The 19,680-nt window shown below is 42.1% G+C and overlaps 1 protein-coding gene across 2 annotated transcripts in view; it reads left to right on the forward strand.

The window, feature by feature from the left end:
- The window catches only part of POGZ (pogo transposable element derived with ZNF domain), a 60,541-nt gene that overhangs the window by 37,085 nt on the left and 3,776 nt on the right, over window positions 1-19,680 (forward strand). The window contains exons 6-17 of one of the 2 annotated variants that reach the window (XM_060201715.1): window positions 363-561; window positions 3,904-4,006; window positions 5,197-5,534; window positions 5,892-6,046; window positions 12,843-12,943; window positions 13,475-13,621; window positions 16,404-16,538; window positions 16,811-16,983; window positions 17,120-17,260; window positions 18,412-18,468; window positions 18,683-18,795; window positions 19,552-19,576. In XM_060201715.1, the coding sequence (XP_060057698.1) occupies window positions 363-561; window positions 3,904-4,006; window positions 5,197-5,534; window positions 5,892-6,046; window positions 12,843-12,943; window positions 13,475-13,621; window positions 16,404-16,538; window positions 16,811-16,983; window positions 17,120-17,260; window positions 18,412-18,468; window positions 18,683-18,795; window positions 19,552-19,576 (1,687 nt within the window). Of the gene's footprint in view, window positions 1-362; window positions 562-3,899; window positions 4,007-5,196; window positions 5,535-5,891; window positions 6,047-12,842; window positions 12,944-13,474; window positions 13,622-16,403; window positions 16,539-16,810; window positions 16,984-17,119; window positions 17,261-18,411; window positions 18,469-18,682; window positions 18,796-19,551; window positions 19,577-19,680 lie in introns of both variants that reach the window. The other variant, XM_060201716.1, reaches the window with a different exon arrangement.

Genomic DNA, 19,680 nt, shown 5'->3' on the forward strand with positions numbered 1-19,680 from the left:
CCCACAAGTATTCTCTCAGATGACCCCGGTGAGGCCAGGCTCCACAATGCCTGTGCGGCCTACCACCAACACCTTCACCACCGTCATCCCGCTACTCTCACCATTCGAAGTACTGTTCCCCAGTCCCAGTCCCAGCAGACCAAGTCCACACCCAGCACTTCTACCACTCCCACCGCCACACAGCCGACCTCACTAGGCCAGCTAGCCGGTCCACCTCCAGGCCAGTCCAACCAGACCCTTAATCCCAAACTAGGTGAGGCTTGGGAAGAGGATGTGGCAGAGCTGGGGTCGGGGGTGGGGTGGGATGGAGAACAGATGATTATCACTTGGCCAATGTAGCTCCCTCTTTCCCTCTCCTCCAGCAGTGAGCATTGCCAGTTTTGTCACTGTCAAGCGACCTGGGGTTACAGGTGAAAATAGCAATGAAGTAGCCAAATTGGTGAATACCCTAAACACTGTTCCTTCCCTGGGCCAGAGTCCTGGGGCAATGGTCGTCTCCAACAACAACTCTGCCCATGGCTCTCAAAGAACCAGTGGACCTGAGTCTTCAAGTGAAAGGTACTATCAGCCAACTATTTAGAAATATTAAGAGTGTGTTTATTGTTTTAGATCTCTGTACTGCAAAATAGAGAAATGCAATATAGTCACTACAGTCTGTTCACTTAGAAGCATTGCTATTAATAATGGGGATAGTTGCTTAGGATGTGTAACTGAGGATTTCTATATGTAATTGTGCATTGGAGACTAGTGAAATGGGCTTGTCAAAATGACCTCACAAGGTTTTACAGTTGAGATCTGTTAGGGATCTTTTTAGGGCTACAGAATGTGAATGAACATAAAGGCTTTCATAGGTTTAAAACATCTCAGCAAACTTTTTTCTGTAATGGACCAGCTAGTAAACAGTGTAGGTTTTCTGTGCATAGATATGGTCTCTGAACCATCACAGGACAAAAGCAACCACAGGCAGTATGCAAATGAGTGAACACCCCTGTGCTTGAGAAATTATTTAGGGACTCAAATCTGATGTAATTTTCATGTATCAGAAAATCTTTTTCTTCTGGGAGTGGGGCGGAAGTGCAGCGGGTTAAGCGCACATGGTGCGAAGCGCAAGGACTGCCGTAGGAATCCTGGTTCAAGCTCCCAGCTCCCCACCTGCAGGAGAAGTCACTTCACAGGTGGTGAAGCAGGTCTGCAGGTGTCTATCATTCCCTCCCCCTCTGTGTCTTCCCCTCCTCTCTCCATTTCTCTCTGTCCTAGCCAACAACAATGACAGCAATAACAACAACAATAATAACTACAACAACAATTAAAAAACAAGGGCAGCAAACGGGAAAAAAAATCTTTTTCTTCTACTTCTCTTTAAACCAGTTTAACACGTAAAAACCTCTAGCAAATTGTGCTGAGGGGGGTTGAATATTTATAGAAATTACTGAGTACCAGAAGTGGAGTAGTCTGGTGTCTCTCTCACTCTTTCTGAGCAGTGGAGTTGAACAGACATTTGTCCAAAGAAGATAAGCATGTGACCATTACTCACACAAAAAGATGCCAAACACGGCTTACCTTAGGGAAATACACATCGAAGCTGTGAGGTTCTGTTTCACATCCATTAGAATGTCTGCTATCTTAAAAAAAAAAAAAAAAAAAAAAAGAAAGGAAAAACAGGAGAAAATATATAGCAGTCCATGTGGTGACACTGCAGTTGAGCTTTAGGCTTCAAAGCATGAGGTCCTGAGTATCGCATATCCCAGAATGGTGCTCTGACAGTACCCCTCCCCCAATCTCCTGATACAAAACAAATTAAAAATACCAAATTGGGGGGACCAGGTGGTGGCACACATGGTTAAGTGCATACATTACAGTGTGAAAGACCCAGGTTCAAGCCTCTGGTCCCCACCTGCAGGAGGAAAGCTTCATGAGCAGGGCTGCAGGTGTCTCTTTGTTTCTCTCCCTCTCTATCTCCCCTGCCCTCTCAGTCTCTCTCTGTATCTAATAAGTAAATAAACAAATAATTTTAAAATTATCAAATTTGGGGGCCAGGTGGTTTATTGTACCTGGTTCCGCATGCAGTACAGTGCATGAAGACCTGGGTTCAGGAAGCCCCATGTCGCCACCTGCAGGGGGAAAGCTTCATGAGTGGTGAAGCAGGGCTGCAGGTGCTCTATTTCTCTTCTTCCCTCTCAGTTTCTTTGTCTCTCTCCAATAATAAATAAATAAAATAGAAATTTAAAAATACATATCAAGTTTGGTGGGAGATGTGAAGAAATGGACTGTTTGTATGGTGCTGGTGGAAATGTAAAGTGGATTGGAGAGACCACCAGCAGGTAGGGCATGTGCCTTGTCATGATGGATCCAGCTTTGAGCTCTGGCACTGCAGAGGAGGTGCAGTGGCGCTGGAGGGAGCTCTGCCGCTATGGCATCTGTCTTTCCTTTTCATTCTCACTTACTTGCTCTCTCTGAATGAACAAGCAGTTTAGTGGTAAACTCACAAATATGCAACACTCTGGCTACACAAAATAGGGGAAAAAATAAGAACATAAAATGACATGTTAGTTCACAAAAGGAAAAACAAAAAAAATACTATGTGATCCAACAATTTCATTTCTTTTTTTTTTCTTTCAACAATTTCACTTCTAGATAAATGTCCAAGAGAAGTGAAAGTAGGGACCTATATAGATTTTTATTTATTTATTTTTATTACCACCAAGGTTATCGCTGGCGTATGGTGCCCGCACTACAAACCCACCAATTCCAATGGCCACTTTTTCTTATTTTAAATGTTTTTTTTTCTTCTTTCTTAATGAGGTAGGACAGATAGAAATTGAGAGGTGATGGCGGATGAGAGGGAGAGACAAAGGAGGGACACCTGAGGACCTCTTCAGCATTAGGAAGCTTCCCCTTTAGGGTTGGGACCAGAGGCTCAAACCTGGGTCCTCCCACACAGTAGTGTGGCCACTCAACTAGCTGCACCGCCTCCTGGCCCCCTAAATAGATATTTTTATACCCATGTTCTGTATATTGTTTGCAAAAGCCAAGAGGTGGGGCACCCCAAATGCCCATCAAATGATGAATGAATAAATATAGAGTAGTGTCTACACAGAATAGTTTATTGTTCAGCCTTACAAAGACAGGGAGTTCTCACACATGCTGCAACATTAAATTATGCTGGGCCAAGAAATAACTCACCTAGCAGGGCACACACCATGTGCCGGACCCAGGCAGAAGCTCAGTGCTATTACGTCTCTACTCCTGCCTCTGTCTCTTTACCTGTTTGTCTCCCTGTCAGAAATAAAAAGAATGAGAAGATTGATCCAGAGTGGTATAATTACATACATGGGCAAAGCCCCCTACATTGCAAAAATAAATAAAAGGACAGCATGCTAGGTGAAATCATCCAGTTACAAAAGGCAAGCGCTGTATAATTCCATTCACCTGAGCTATCTATAGTGGTCTGAATTCAGAGAGTAAAGTAGAATGGTCATTGCCAAGGAGTAAGAAGAGAGTGAAACAGGATATGTTATGTAACGGACATAGCTAGAGTTTAGTTTTACAAGATGAAGAGAATCCTGGCATTTGCCAGTGTCGTACTGTGAATGTACTTAACACAGTTCAGCTGTACACTTGAGAATGATTAAGAAGTAAATTCCATGTTGTCCCCATATTGCTGTAATGAAAGAAAAACTATATAACAAGCCAAAAGGTCATTTTCTGTTTATAGGTCAGACAGCTAGCTAGCTTTAGTCCATAAGCCATAATTTGAATATCCTTGGCTTGGAATTTGAAGAACAGTGAAATAAAATGCTTATACTTAATTACCAACTTTGATTTGCCCTAAGGGAATGCTTAGCTTTTTCTCCAAAGGCCATTATCTTGCCAGTCTCATCAGTGCTTCTCACTTCTAGTGACCTCTTCCATCCCAGTGTTTGACCTTCAGGACGGTGGACGGAAAGTATGTCCAAGATGCAATGCTCAATTTCGTGTCACTGAAGCTTTGAGAGGACACATGTGTGTAAGTGATGGGACCCCAACTTAAGTGGCTGCACTACATATCACCAGTGGGCTGGGGAGCATGTGAAAATGACTGGGTTGACTTTTGACTCTCTGTTTTGGTCTGTTTTAGAAGAGTTACATCCTCTGGAATGTGATGTGTTATATTATTCATTCATTTTTAATTTTTTTTTTTTACCAGAGCACTTCACAGCTCTGACCTAACGGTGGTACCAGGGATTGAACTTGAGATCTTTGGTGCTTGAGATCTTAGATGCCTCAAGCAAGAAACTTGTTTCCATAACCATTATGCTATCTCCTCAGCTTGTTATGTTATATTTAAAGGTCCTCAAACAGATTGGAATGTATGTAATTCTATTCCTTAGTTATAGATTCTGAAACTGCACACAACAGATTTGTTTGATAATCAGAACTCAAACTACATGAACTCAATTCATTTTTTTTATTTAATTTTTATTTATAAAAAGGAAACACTGACAAAACCATAGGATAAGAGGGGTACAACTCCAATTCATTTTCTGTTTATTGTGTGATTAGAAGAATCCTGAACTGGGGGACCGGGTGGTGGCACACAGGGTTAAATGCACACAGAATGAAGTGCAAGGATCCAGGATCAAGCCCCCTGTTCCCTATCTGCAGGGGGAGAAAGGGGCCGCTTAATAAGCAGTGAAGCAAGTATACAGATACTATCTGTATCTAGCTATCTCTATCTCTGTCTCTCCCTCCCCTCTCAGTTTCTCTATGTCCTACCCAATGGGAAAACTGGCCTCTAGGAGCAGTGTATTCATAGTGCTGGCACCAAGCCCCAGCGATAACCCTGGAGGCAAAAATAAAATAAAAAATGAAGAAGAAGAATCCTGAACTGTTCACCAGTTTTTGTTTCTAGCCTTTTCATCTTGGACTGTTAGTCCAGATCACATGCAGAGGTTGGCACAAACAAGCTATGATATTGAGTGATTAAGGGCAGGAAGGAGTGTAAGATGTGGTATGTGGAGTAGCATGTGAACTTAAAAAGACACAAACTAGAAAAAGAATGAAACCTGGAACTTCAATAGAAAACTGAAGTGTGAAAGCTGGGTGAGATTACCTAGATCACACCACTACCAAAGAAGGTTACTAACGTATGTACATGGTACATCCTAATCTCCAGGATAGGCACTGACCAAATGTCTTTCCCCTCCTCCTTTACAGTACTGTTGCCCTGAAATGGTTGAATACCAGAAGAAAGGAAAATCTCTGGACTCAGAATCCATTGTACTATCAACAGCAAAGCCTCCATCCCCTGAGAAAACAATTCCTATTTCTTCTACACCCTCTTCTACTCCCAACCCTGCACTCTCACCACCTACCAAAGTCCCAGAGCCTAATGACAACATAGCTGACACTGTCCAGACCAAGCTCATTATGCTGGTGGATGACTTTTACTATGGACGGGACGGTGGCAAAGTAGCCCAGCTTACAAGCTTCCCTAAGGTTGCCACATCTTTCCGATGCCCACATTGTACCAAAAGACTGAAAAACAACATCCGGTAAGTTTTGAGGCATCAGATTCTTTGGACAAGAAATGACTGAAATTTTCTTACATATTAAAGTCTTTCTCTTTGAGAATGGTCCTGTTTTCCAGTCTCTTGAAGGAGGAAGATCCTTAAATCAATAGAAGGAGGTGTTGTAATAAATAAAAGATAACTTTGGGTAGAGTGAGGCAGACCAGTAAATAACAGAACCTTCATAGTTTCAAAAAGTCTTTTTTGGGCTCAGAAAAGGACTTCTTCAAGTGAGGAAGTTGGAGGAACAGGTAATGTCTGTTCTGTGACTCTGCTGTTATATTTCTCCAGGGCTGCTGATTTTTTATGTGTCCATACTTTCTCTTTGTGCTGTGCTTACAGATTCATGAACCATATGAAACACCACGTAGAACTTGATCAGCAGAACGGTGAGGTGGATGATCATACTATCTGCCAACACTGTTACCGCCAGTTTTCCACTCCCTTCCAGCTCCAGTGCCACTTGGAAAATGTTCATAGTCCTTATGAATCAACTAGTAAGTTTGGAAAATCTGAAGCTCATGAACTCTAGGGGTATATTTTGCTCTTCATTTATTGAACGGCACTCAAGGCAGTTCATTTATTGAACGGCACCATTAATTACCATGTGGGTAACAGTGTAGAGTAGAGCACGTTCTTTGTGTAATCACTTCCTTACTTCACCTACTGTTTTCTTACAAACCTAACTTCTAATTTGAGTATGAATTGAGTGCTAGATCCTAAAGTATTAGGGATACTGCTTCAGGACCACTATAGAGAGATCTCTGTAATGGATTTATTTCTCTTTTTTTCTCTTTCTCTGAATAGGAAAAAGTTTGCCTGACTGCCATGAGCTGCATATGCGCAGTGCTCTTGCAGTGTGTGTGTGTGTTGATAGTAATAATAATGATAATGGATTTATTATCTAGATTATGTTATAGAAGAAGCTGTCATCTATTTGGATCTCTTAATTAGTACCCTGATATATTTGATGTAGGACAAATGATTACATTATAAAGTACTTAAAAGACTGCTATCAGTGATGTAATTAATTGACTGGCATGTAATCTCTACTCTAGGTCTTTGTACAAATAAGTGTACATAGTTTGAACACAAGCTCAGAAAAATCAGTGATTTTCTTTGGAGAGTATATACCTTAAGTAGGGTGACAGTGAAGATTTAAGCCCAGTTTTCAGAGTACTTCCTATGTCCTTTAAGTTTCCTAGTTTTATTGAAGACATGGAAACCTAAGTAAATGTCAGAAAGTATGAGAACAATAAAGTATATTTATTATACTTACATGGCACCAATAATAGGTAACACAGTTTAGAGAAGGGGAAGTTTTTGTGGCCATATGTATAATGCTTACATTTTAGGGTCTTCAGAAAACAAGAATTTAGTTGGCTTGAAAATAATAGTAAACTTTTAGGTTATGGGAAACAATATAAGCAAACACATAAAGACAGAAATATGCATGTTATCTGGATGCTTTTTGCTGAGGTTTAAAACACCTTAACTGGAAATGAATACAACAGTAAGGACATCTCTTATAAAGTTTAGCTGGGAAGATTTAAAGTATAGTAAGCTTTATGTTCAGCACCTGAGTTTCTCGCTACTCAGTTATTCTTTGTCTACGCCACATAGCAGGGTGGGTGCTTTGTATTACTCTTAGACTTCACCTTCAGATACAGAGCTATACAAAGAAACTAGATTTCTCTTTCCTGAAGTTGCTTTGCACAAAGCAGAATTGCATTTTTTTATATTAATTTATTCCCTTTTGTTGCCCTGGATTTTTTATTGTTGTAGTTATTATTGTTGTTGATGTCATCGTTGTTGGATAGGAGGGGAAGACAGTGAGGGGGAGAGAAAGATAGACACCTGCAGACCTGCTTCACTGCCTGTGAAGTGACTCCCCTGCAGTGGGGAGCCGGGGGCTGGAACTGGGATCCTTACGCCAGTCCTTTCTCTTCGCACCATGTGCGCTTAACCCACTGCTCTACTACCAGACTCCCCCAGAATTGCATATTTTATATACCTTTCATTTTGCTCATACTACCAGGGGAATAGGATTGTCTGTCATGTGTGGCTTAGACCAGTGCAGGTCAGTGGAAAGATATGTTATGTGCGTTTAATTCATATATTCAAAATATAATTATTTCAGCACATAATCAGAAGTCTTAAGATATTTAACAGTCTTCACATTTTTAGAAACATATCAATAAATTTGGTGTGTATATTAGATTCAGAAAATCTCTCTTCAGGTAGATACTGGTGGTTACCATACTAGACAGTGAAACTTTGCACTACTTATTTGGGAATAGAGTGGATAGTGGAATCAGTGGTAAATAATACTGTAGTCTTGCAGCAGAGTAGCCAACATAGAGCCTAGTTTAGAACCCCAAATCCTTTACCCTCAGTGACAGGAAACACAACTCATAATTATCTCCCAGTGAGAATACCTACCACGGGGCCCAGATGATGGCGCACCTGGTTAAGTGCATATAGTATTAAGTGCAAGGACCCACATAAGGATCCAGGTTCAAATCCCTGGCTCCCCACCTGCAGGAGGATGTTTCACAAGCAGTCTATTTTTCTCTCTCCCTCTCTGTTCTGATCCCCCTGAATTTCTCTCTGTCTTAATAAAAAATGGAGGAAAAAAAATAGCAGCCGGGAGCAGTGGATTCATAGTGCCAGCACAGAGCCCAGTGACTGGAGGCAAAAAAAATAATAATAATAACACATTTTCATGTGAAACGTGGTGGTTGGGTTTTGTTTTTTCACTTATAGATGGACTACACAAACAAAAGATAAGTCTTATGGAAAAGAAAACAGCAGACAGTACAGAACTTAATCAGTTTCCTTCTGTTTGCCTATCACTATTATGTCAGCTTTTTAAAATTTACTTTAATGAGAGGGAAAGATACAGTAGAAACCACAGCACTGCTCAGCTCTAGCTTGTGGTGGTGCTGGAGACTGAACCCGGGACTTTAGAGCTTCAGGCCTAAAAGTCTTGTCTCCCTACCTCCTATCCCAACCTTTTAGTTTTGGGGTCTCATAATAACTTAAAATTCACTGTGATTGGGGGCGGGCAGTAGCGCAGTGGGTTAAGCACACATGGCACAAAGCATAAGAACCGGCATAAGGATCCTGATTCAAGCCCCCGGATCCCCAACTTGCAGTGGGGTCATTTCATAGGCAGTGAAACACGTCTGCAAGTATCTTATCTTTCTCTTCCCCTCTCTGTCGTCCTCTCCTCTCTCCATTTCTCTCTGTCCTATATGACAACAACAACGATAGACAACAAGGGCAGGGGAAAAAAAAAAGGAAAAAATAGCCTCTAGGAGCCACTGAGCCTCAGTAATAACCATGGAGGCAAAAAAAAAATTTCACTGTGATCAAAAACTTTAGAAATTGTTGATCAAAACAAGTAATACGGTCTTTTGTATACCTTACTATATATCAGTTTATTCTTAATATTTTTAATACATATATATTTTAAAGAGTATTTATTTATTTATTTATTTATTAATGAGAAAGATAGGAGAGAGAAAGAACCAGACATGTGCTGCTGGGGATTGAACTCAGGACCTCATGCTTGAGAGTCTAATGCTTTATCCATTTGCACCACCTCCCAGACCAAAATATTTTTAATGTTTTATTTATTCATTTTTAATGAATGAGAGAAAGATACAGAAAGACAAATTGACCAGCGCAGTGATCAGGTCTGGTTTATGGTGGTGCTGGGGATTTCACCTGGGACCTCAGAGCCTCAGACTGGAGAGTCTTTAGCAGAACCAGTATGCTATCTCCTCAGCCCTCTATTCTTTCTCTTAAATATGTTTTAGGAACTGTCACTTCTTGAAAACTTGTTTGGAGGTTCTAGCAGGGGAGCGCAGCTACTTGTATACCCTTGACTGAAGACTGGTTTGTCTCTATTCAGGGAAGGCCACCCTCTCCCAACAAGTGCATAGCCTTGGGAGGGACGCACATGGAGTGGTGAGGGAGGAAGTGCTAGCCACCCAAATCAGCCAAATCAACCCTGGCGATCAGTGGGGTGACAGATCACCCTCACATTCAGGAACTGTCACTTCTTAAAGATAGTTATGTTACACGCAAAAAGTAGAGACTAGATCACAGCTTCACTCTGATATCTGCTGTGCATGGGATTGAACCTGGAGCCTCATGGTTGCACCTCTTGCACTAAACCTGCTGAGCTGCCTCCCTGGTTGCTCAGGCTTAGAGTCATTTGTATGGCTTTTTGTTGTTTGTTTACCTCCAGGGTTATTGCTGGGGCTCGGTGCCTGCACTTCGAACCTACTGCTCCTAGAAGCCACTTTTCTCCCATTTTGTTGCCCTGTTGTTATCCTTACTGTTATTGTTGCCATTGTTGTTCTTGTTGGATAGGACAGAGAGAAATGGAGAGAGGAGGGGAAGGTGAAGGGAGGAGAAAGATAGACACCTGCAGACCTGCTTCACCACTTTCAAAGCGACCTCCTGCAGGTGGGGAGCTGGGGGCTCAAACCAGGACCCTTATGTCAGCCCTTTGTGCCATATGCACTTAACTCACTGCACTACCGCCCAGCCCCCAGTAGCTCATTTTTTTAAGTTAGTATTTTAGAACACATTGCTTTCTTTTTAGTGTTGAAAATCTTTTTATCTTCTCATAATTGTTTCATAATCATAGACATAATGACATCTCACCCCTAAATACTTTAATATGTATCTAAAAACTAAACGATTAAAAAATTATTAGTGATTTAATAATGGTTAACAAGACTGTAAGGTAACAAGGGCACAGTTCCCACCGCCAGAGTTTTGTGTCCCATCCCCTCTATTGGAAGGTGATGATGCTGGGAGGACCAGAGTTGAAGTAGCCACTTTGGTGAATCTGTTAATTCTCCCGCTTAAATCTCTTTTGTCACACGCTCCATCTGTAGAACATCTAAAAGCTTACTATAAATCTTCTAAATCCACTGACATCTTAGGTTCCTGGTTCACTGATTTTCTTGATTAGCATAACTTAGTATGATTTTGCTTATTAGGAATTGCTAATAAGCATTACTCTTTTTGATGTGTGATGTCTGTAACAATAGTTATGGTATATGGGATGCATTCAAGGTTGAATGAGATTTCCTAAGGAAACATGAATAAGAAAGACTTGAACAACAGGTTGGAAGGTGTCTTCAAAGTGTTCTAGAAAAGAAAAAAAAAAGATTAAGAGTTTAAGTGCGTTAAGTTGAAAAAGCTAAGAGAGAAAAATACGTGAGGCCACTCATGCCTTGCCTGTTCATCCCTCCATGCCCTTGTTCCTGTGCGTTTGGCTCCTGTGTCCGGCAAATCTTTTACTCTTCTTTCAAGTTCAGCTTATAGATCTTACAGCTTTTTCTCATCCCTTTATGAGGTAGAATTTTTAAATTCTGTGTGTTCCAGTAACATCTCGTTTACCTCTGGTCAGAATTCTTTGTGAGCTGTAGGCCCCTTGAGAAGAAACACCATGCTTATCAGCCCCTTTCCCAGAAATAAATACATTTTACTTTTTAAAAATTTTATTGAGTGAAAGATACAGATAGAGAGACCAGAGCACACAGCTCAGCTCTAGTTTATGGTGGTGCTGGGAATTAAACCTGGGACTTCAGAGATTTAACGCATGAAAGTCTTTTGCAGAACCATTATGTTATCTCCTCTGCCCCCCACCCCCCCATATTTTACTCTCTTACAATTTCAGGGAAAGCGTGAGTTCTCCATGGCCCCAGATTAAAAGCCTCTGGTCTTTGTCTGTTTAGAGACTTATTTCATCTTCACTCATCTTCAGAGGAGGAAGAAGCAGGGATTAAACAATTGTCCAGGGGAGTTGGGCGGTAGTGTAGCTGGTTAAGCGCACGTGGCGCAAAGCGCAAGGACCGGCGTAAGGATCCTGGTTCCAGTCCCCAGCTCCCCACCTGCAGGGGAGTCGCTTCACAGGCGGTGAAGTAGGTCTGCAGGTGTCTGTCTTTCTCTCCCCCCTCTCTGTCTTCTCCTCCTCTCTCCATTTCTCTCTGTCCTATCCAACAACAACGACAACAATAATAATTACAACAATAAAACAACAAGGGCAAAAAAAAAAACAAACAATTGTCCAATAAATGCTTCAAACCTACAATTTCCATATTTGCAAAAAAGAAAAATGGAAAGTAATTCTAGTGGCATTAAGAAAAACACTGGAGGGGGCTGGGTGGTGGTACACCTGGTTTAGAACTCACATTAAAGTACACAAGGACCCAGGTTCAAGCCCCCAGTTCCCACCTGCAGGGGGAAAGCTTCACAAGTGGTGAAGCAGGGCTGCAGGTTATCTCTCTCTCTCTCCCTCTCTGTTTTTCCCATCCCTCTTGATTTCTGGCTGTCTCTGTCCAATAAATAAAGATAATACAAAAGAGAAAAGAAAAACACTGGAGCAAGTATACAGCAAGCTACCACAAAACTCAGATTTATAAAAAAATACACAGCCTTACCAGTTTCTCCTTGAGCCGGTCCTTGAGCTTCACGTCACGTGCGCTTAACCCGCTGTGCTACCGCCCGACTCCCACCAGTTTATCAAAGTGGCTAATTTAAAGACCTGATGATCTCAAATTGCTTAATACTGAAGTAACCCAGTAATTTAAAGTAAGTCAACAATTTCTGTTCATGATTGTCGGTCCTGAGAATAAATTCTTATTTGTACTCACTTAGCAGGTGTTAGATAGATGAGTTATGCATAGGTGATAATATTGTGTCTGTCCTTGAATAGAGGAATGAAGTAATGTAGTCCTTTAAAATAATTCATCTGAGAATGTTACACATCAAGAGTAGATACTATATTAACTGGAGACATAGGTCTTGAAAACCATCTGATAAGCAGTATGAAATCATGGGCTTCTATCAAGGTTTTATCTGTGGGAATAGAAAAGTGATAAATTCTAGGTGCACTGTAAATAATGGTCACAGAACATAATGGTTTGGAGTCATAGGTAGTGCCCAGGTTCTGAACTTGGGGGAGAAATGAGAAGGGAAACAAGAGGATGCTGCACTGAGTTAGAGTTGAAGGTGGACTATCCAATTAACACTATCATGTAAATAGTTTAGAATCTAGACTGGAGCTTTGATACGTTTGAGCAAGAGACATAAGGCTAGTACCAACAACTTAAATGCTGAACTGCAACCATCTAAAACAGTAGGAGACATAATGATTTGTTGACTTGAAAATGGAGATTTAAGGGCCAGAGAAAATAAAGGTTATGAGTGGAAGAACTTGGGTCTTATTTTCAGTCGGATTTATCACTTATTTATTTTTTTTTACAGCCAAGTGCAAGATCTGTGAGTGGGCGTTTGAGAGTGAGCCACTATTTCTCCAGCATATGAAGGATACTCATAAGCCTGGAGAGATGCCTTATGTTTGCCAGGTATTGCCTTCCCTCCCCCAGAGAGCTTTAGTTATTTTGCCCTCAGGCCACATACACAGAATCTATGCATATACTCTGCTGACTACCCACTGCACACACTTCAGTCTAAGGAACACTGAAGAGCTACAGAAGAAGCAGGAAACACAGTTTTGGTTCAGGTCTCTCCACATAAGAGACACACCTGAAGGAACAGATGCATACACCTGGTCGGGAGATCCCTTGGAGCACAGGTGTTTACTGGGGGATGTCCCCAGCCTGCCCTTTGAGAATGGGCAGAGAAGATGGTACTCATCCTCATGCTGGCATCTGGCTTTTTCTCATGCTACTCTGCCTGCCCCTATCCTATCTTCACTCACAGCTGACTCTGTCACATAAATAGCCCTGCATTACCAAGTCAAAAAGATACCCTGACTTCTGTACATTTAGGTAGACTTTTGGTTTTTATATTTTAACATTTTTATTGCGACGTCTTCTGTAGGACCTCATATGTTCACTTCACTCTTAGCTTACTTTCCCTCTTATGTGACTCAGGTTTGTCAGTATCGCTCCTCACTCTACTCTGAGGTAGATGTCCATTTTCGGATGATCCATGAGGATACTCGGCATCTGCTCTGCCCTTATTGCCTGAAGGTCTTCAAAAATGGCAATGCATTCCAACAACATTACATGAGGCACCAGGTACCAGGCACCAAGCAATTCCCATATGCTCATTTTTTGAATTTATGGATGCCGGGCCAGGGCTGAGCTGGCAGATCATTTTGGTAGAGAAGCTAATACATGTGTGTTCAACTGAATCTCGGTCATGTGCCGTGCACTTGGCTAGGTGCTAGAAATTTAGTGGTAGGCAAGTCAGACAGTACAGTAAGGCACAACATATTGTGTTGGTGGAAATAAACAATTACAGAGAAGCATGCATCTGTTCTGGGAGCCTTAATAAGACTTCTGAGAAGGGCATTCAAGATTTAAATTGTGACTAAGAATGGGCCAGCTGGAGAGGGAGACAAGGACAGTTTCGCTCAAAGGCACAGAGTTGAGACTGGAAGTTCAGGTCATTGAAAAAAGTTCTGGAGAATAAGATATGGAGGTTGGAAGTTAGAAGAGAAATCACTGAAAATCTTGTGAGCCGTAAAAAGGAGTTTTAACTTTATAGTCAGTTACCAGGAACCCATTAAGAGGGTCAGGTCTTGCCATGTCTTGCTCAGACCCACTTTAGTTATGATTACACTATGGAAAGTGGGTTATAGAAGCATATAGTAAAATGAGAAGGGAGACTAAGGTAAGATTCTTTAGTTGTCTAGCTGAGAGGCTATAGTAGCTATTAGTTTTTGAAATAAAAAGTTTTTTTTTTTTTTTTTTTTCCCTCCAGGGTTATTGCTGGGCTCGGTGCCTGCACCATGAATCCACCACTCCTGGAGGCCATTTTTCCCCCTTTTTGTTGCCCTAGTTGTTGCAGCCTCGTTGCGGTTATTATTGCCATTGTTGACGTTGCTTTGTTGTTGGATAGGACAGAGAGAAATGGAGAGAGGAGGGGAAGACAGAGAGAGAGAGGGGAGAGTAAGATAGACACCTGCAGACCTGCTTCACCGCCTGTGAAGCGACTCCCCTGCAGGTGGGGAGCCAGGGGCTCGAACCAGGATCCTTACGCCGGCCCCTGCGCTTTGCGCCACGTGCGCTTAACCCACTGCGCCACCGCCCGACTCCCTGAAAGAAGTTTTAAAGATAGAAAAAAAGTGATTTAAGGTTCAGAGATAGGTTAGGTAAAGATAGTGAGCAACTCGATACTGTACTATTTACAGAGATAGAAACATGGGAGAATATTAATTGGGGAAGTTGTAAATTTGGATATTTTGGGTGGGGGATAGATAGCATAATGGTTATACAAAGATACTTTGATGCCTGAAGCTCCGAAGTCCCAGGTTCAGTCCTCTACACCACCCTAAACCAGAGCTGAGCAGTGCTCTGGTTAAAAATAGATAAATAAATAAATAAATAAATATATGGGTATTCTGAGTTAGCACTATCTGTAGGTTGGAAAACCTAGGGGAAGAAGCCTACCTTGCATATGGAATAGGTCCTTTGGAATCACCATAATATAAATCGAGTGGATTTAGAGCTCTTAGGTACCTTGCTGCCCCTCCCTCATCCCCCAACTGAGAATAATCTGAAGGGTTAGGAAAAAAAACAGAAGAGTCACTTATCAAAGCAGCTAAAGGGAAGAAAATTTCTCAAGAAACGGTGTCATCCAGAGGTGGCAAAAAGTTATCAAAAAAACAGTAAACTTCAAGCCAGATCTTTAATCTTGTGACATTGACTACAAAGATTATAGAGAAGTGTCAACTGAATGAGAGGCGAGGGAATAAACACATGTCACTTGAAGTTTAAGAAGGGTCTGAAAAAAAAGTGTGGTAAGAAAAGAGGCAGCAAAGGAAAAATTGGTTGTTACTGCTGCTTCTTTTGTTGTCTTCTGTTCTAAGATGGGACAAATAGGAACTTGTGGTGATGTGCTACAAGAAAGCAGCCCCTGGAGGAAGAATGGAGGTTCACAGGGAGACAGGATAGGTGCACCTGTTCTAATGTACACACGCGAGTGCACACAGACAAGCACCTGCAGGAGCTCATACTCATTTGCACAGTAGTGACTGCTAATGATCCAACATGAATACATTTTCAAAGAGCAGCATGTTCTTTTTAAAAATGTTACTTGTAACCCAGCTAAAACTGTGGAGCCTTTCTACCCTGTAGCGGAAAGACCTGTGTCCTGTTTTTAAAAGACTTTAACTTGAGCCAGGTTGAGCCCCAGGGTGGTCTTACTAGGAGAGATATCTATATATTTGATATGTTAAGACGGAAAACCACAAGATGTAGAATAGGTTGTGGTTTGTGTTACAGAAAAACAGGAAGGTGGTGATTAGCAGTTTACATTTGTTAATAGTTATATGCAGAGACTATCCATAAAAGAATAGCCCAGAAACTGGGAACAAGTTGTTTCCATGGAAAAGAACTCAGTGTCATAGTTAAAGGTATCTCACGGTGTGAAGGAGTACAGAATAAGAAGTGTATATTTTTACCATGTACATTTTATTTGCACTGCTAAAACAACAAAAATTAATAATCCCAAAGTGAGTAGTAGCACTGCCTACAACATAAAGGTATAAATGGGAAAGCAGGGAAGAGAGCTAAAGATGCTCATATGAGTTGTTCTAGCAAGTCAGGAAGGAGGTGGTCTGGGCTGAGTCCATCAGGCTTGGAGTTGCAGTTTCTTTGATGAGGAGCTGAGGTTATGATATGGTTATGGATGGAAGGTGGTGTTGTTTTGGATATTTCTTCCTTTCATGCTCTTAAATTATCAACAAAAAGGTGTGGGGTGAATGATATGGCTGGTATTGGTCTACATCCTTCACAGGGAAGGAAATTCTCTGGCATTCCCTCAGGGATTCTGTTTCTTTCTTTCCTCCTCCAGAAGAGGAATGTTTACCACTGCAACAAATGCCGGCTGCAGTTTCTCTTTGCCAAGGATAAAATAGAACACAAGCTGCAACACCATAAAACCTTCCGCAAACCCAAGCAACTGGAAGGCTTGAAACCAGGCACCAAGGTAAAGGGATTATTGATGTTTCTTTTAGAGATACAAGAGAGAGAATCAGTAAATTAGCCCACTTGGACAGTGTACTGCTTTGCCATGTGTATGAGCCAAATTCAAGCCCAGCCCCCACCTCATTGGAGGAAGCTTACGTGTTGTGGCCAGTCTTTCTCTCTCTGCCTCTCTGTCTCTATCAAATAAATAAAAGCTCCTAGAAGAGTAGAGATTTTCAGTGTTTCAATATTTAGCGTGGGTATTGTCTAATGGTGCTTTTCCTCAACTCTCAGGTGACAATCCGGGCTTCCCGAGGGCAGCCAAGAACGGTTCCCATGTCTTCCAGTGATGTACCCCCCAGCACCTTGCAGGAGGCAGCCCCACTGGCCTCCTCAGCAGACCCTTTGCCTGTTTTCCTGTATCCCCCTGTACAGCGCAACATCCAGAAGAGAGCTGTTAGGAAAATGTCAGTACCTTTTCCTGGGGGTTGGGACTGGTGCATGGGATTGTTCCTGGTGGTGTCTTAACTGGATTGGTTGTCTAAAGCCCTTATAATTGTGGGCAATGGGGCAGCAGTGAGAATTGACCTTGTTTCTTGACAGGAGTGTCATGGGCCGGCAGACATGTCTGGAGTGCAGCTTTGAGATCCCGGATTTCCCCAATCACTTCCCCACTTATGTCCACTGCTCTCTCTGTCGCTACAGTACCTGCTGCTCTCGAGCTTATGCCAACCACATGATCAAGTAAGTCATAGCTAAACCGGGTTTTTTTTCCTACCTGTCCGTCCAATTTCTCCAGAGTTGATTTTAGTTCCTACTCCTGGTTCTAGTATGTTTTCTCTTTCAACACTTGAGTTATTTGTCCATCTCTCTTTAAAAGGTGAGGGGCCACACTCATGTTCATTTGTCTTGATGTTTTATGTTCTAATTTTGTAGGAATTGGTTACTCAAAGTCTAGTCCAAGGACCAGCAGTTCTAGATGGCTAGAAACGCGTATTCTGAGGGGTTCAGGAGGTGGCGCACTTGGATAAGCACACATGTTACTATACTCAGGGACCCGGGCTCAAGCCCTGGCTCTCCACTTGCACTGGGGGTGCTTCACAGGCAGTGAAGCCGGTCTACAGGTGTCTTATCTTTCTACCTCCCCCACCCCTCTCAAATTCTGACCTATTGAATAAAATGAGAAGGCAGGGGGAATGGCTGCCGATAGCAAGGGTTTTACAGTGCACACACTGAGCCCCAGCGATAACCCTAGAGGCAAAAAAGAAAAGCAGACTCAGGAGGGTCTTGAGTGTGAACCTGGGTTCAAGCCTCTGGTTCCTATCTACAGAGGGGAAGCTTCATGAGTGATGGAGCAGTGCTGCAAGTCCTCTCTATATCTCTCGTCTTTACATCCTCAAAAGATTTTAAAAAAACTACTGAGAGTGGTGGAGCTGTCATGTAGGTACTGAATGTTAGCAATAACTGGTGGCAAAAAGAAAAGTAGGCCCCAGACTCTGCTCCAAGACTACTGAATCAGAAAGTTTACATTAGTAGAACTGCAAGTGACATGCATGCAGCTAGGATAGAAAAGCTGGATTGGGTTGAGGTTAGGGTGGAATGAAGAAGGATCAGCAAAATAGCTAGCTCACTTAGTGAGCTCCTTTGCCATATCTGCAACCCAGGTTCAAGCCCAGTCCCCACAGCACTGAAGGAAGTTTTGGTGTTGTGGTCTTTTCTCCCCCACCCCTTTGTATCTGAAAGTCATCCTGGAGCAGTGAACCCCACCCCTTCAAAAAAAAAAACAAAACAGAATGAATTAGCATTTCTCTCTGGGGCATTGTCAAATGACTGGTGAGCTTTAGTTTAGGCAGCAAACTCCTGTAACTTAACACCACTTTCACTTTGTCTTTCAGCAATCATGTTCCACGGAAAAGTCCCAAGTATTTGGCTTTGTTTAAAAATTCTGTGAGGTAAGAAAAAAAAAATTCTTGGTAGACTATTGGTTTCCACTTTTTGTTTTGTTTCCACATTTTTACATGAAACCCTTTTTATCATTTTGGGGGATGGATCAGTGAATCAGAGGAAAAGAGGAACGAAGGGAATCTCCTTTTTGTTGTTATGTCTGAAAAGTTTCATTCTCTCCTGTGCTTACTTACCTTCTGTACTCTTAACCCTCTTTCTTAGTGGAGCCAAGCTGGCCTGCACGGCATGCAGCTTTGTCACCTCCATGGGCGACGCCATGGCCAAGCACCTGGTGTTCAATCCCTCACACAGGTCCAGCAGCATCTTGCCAAGAGGTGAGTAGGAACAAAGGGGTAGGAGCTGCATGCCTCCCGAGCATTTCTGTGTCCTCGGTCCACTCACAGCTAACACATACTTCACCAGGGCCAAGAGACGATAGCTTACTCGGTAGAGTGCACCCTTTACTGTGCTTGACGATCCATGTTTGACCCCTAGCGAACATGGTACATAACCTCAGGGGAAGCTTCTGGAACCATGAAACAGTGCTGTGCCGTTTCTCTTCTCTATCTCCCTTCCTTTCTACTCTTGTCTCTGAAATTTAATGTGGAAAAAAACTAGTTTGCTGTCTCCACCTGCAGGGGAGAGACTTCACAAGTGAAGCAGTGCTGCAGGTCTCTTTATTTCTCCTCCCTTTCTACCTCTCCTTCCTTCTTGATTTCTGTCTCTATCCAATAAATAAATGAAGTATTAAAAAAAGAAAAGTTCTTTGAGAATAGTGGACTTGTGTGTGCACAAAGCCCCAATGCTTCACCCCCACCCCCAAATGACATGCCTTACCAAATTGAAAGCTAACCTGAAAAGAACTGAGAAAAGGTAGGAAGTTGAGTGGTGACTCAGTACCCATACACAGTGCTACAGGTATCTTTCCTGACCCTTCCTTGCTGTCTCTCAGCCTCTATTTAAACAGATGGCCGCCAGGAATGGTGGAGCCATGTGTAAGCTTGCTATTTTTGTTGAAATCCAAAACAGTCTTTATAGGGCATGCATGTGTCTTCACTGAAATGACTTTTGTTTGTTTGATATTCTCTTAGGACTTACTTGGATATCTCACTCAAGGTAATGCAAATTCATTTCATGATTTAATTGAGTTTTCAGTGTATTTAGTCTGTTATTAGGTATAGGCCATTATAATTTTGTTTTCCTAGTTTATCTGAGTTTTC

The sequence above is a fragment of the Erinaceus europaeus genome, chromosome 11, assembly GCF_950295315.1.
Source record: "Erinaceus europaeus chromosome 11, mEriEur2.1, whole genome shotgun sequence".
Taxonomy (NCBI): domain Eukaryota; kingdom Metazoa; phylum Chordata; class Mammalia; order Eulipotyphla; family Erinaceidae; genus Erinaceus; species Erinaceus europaeus.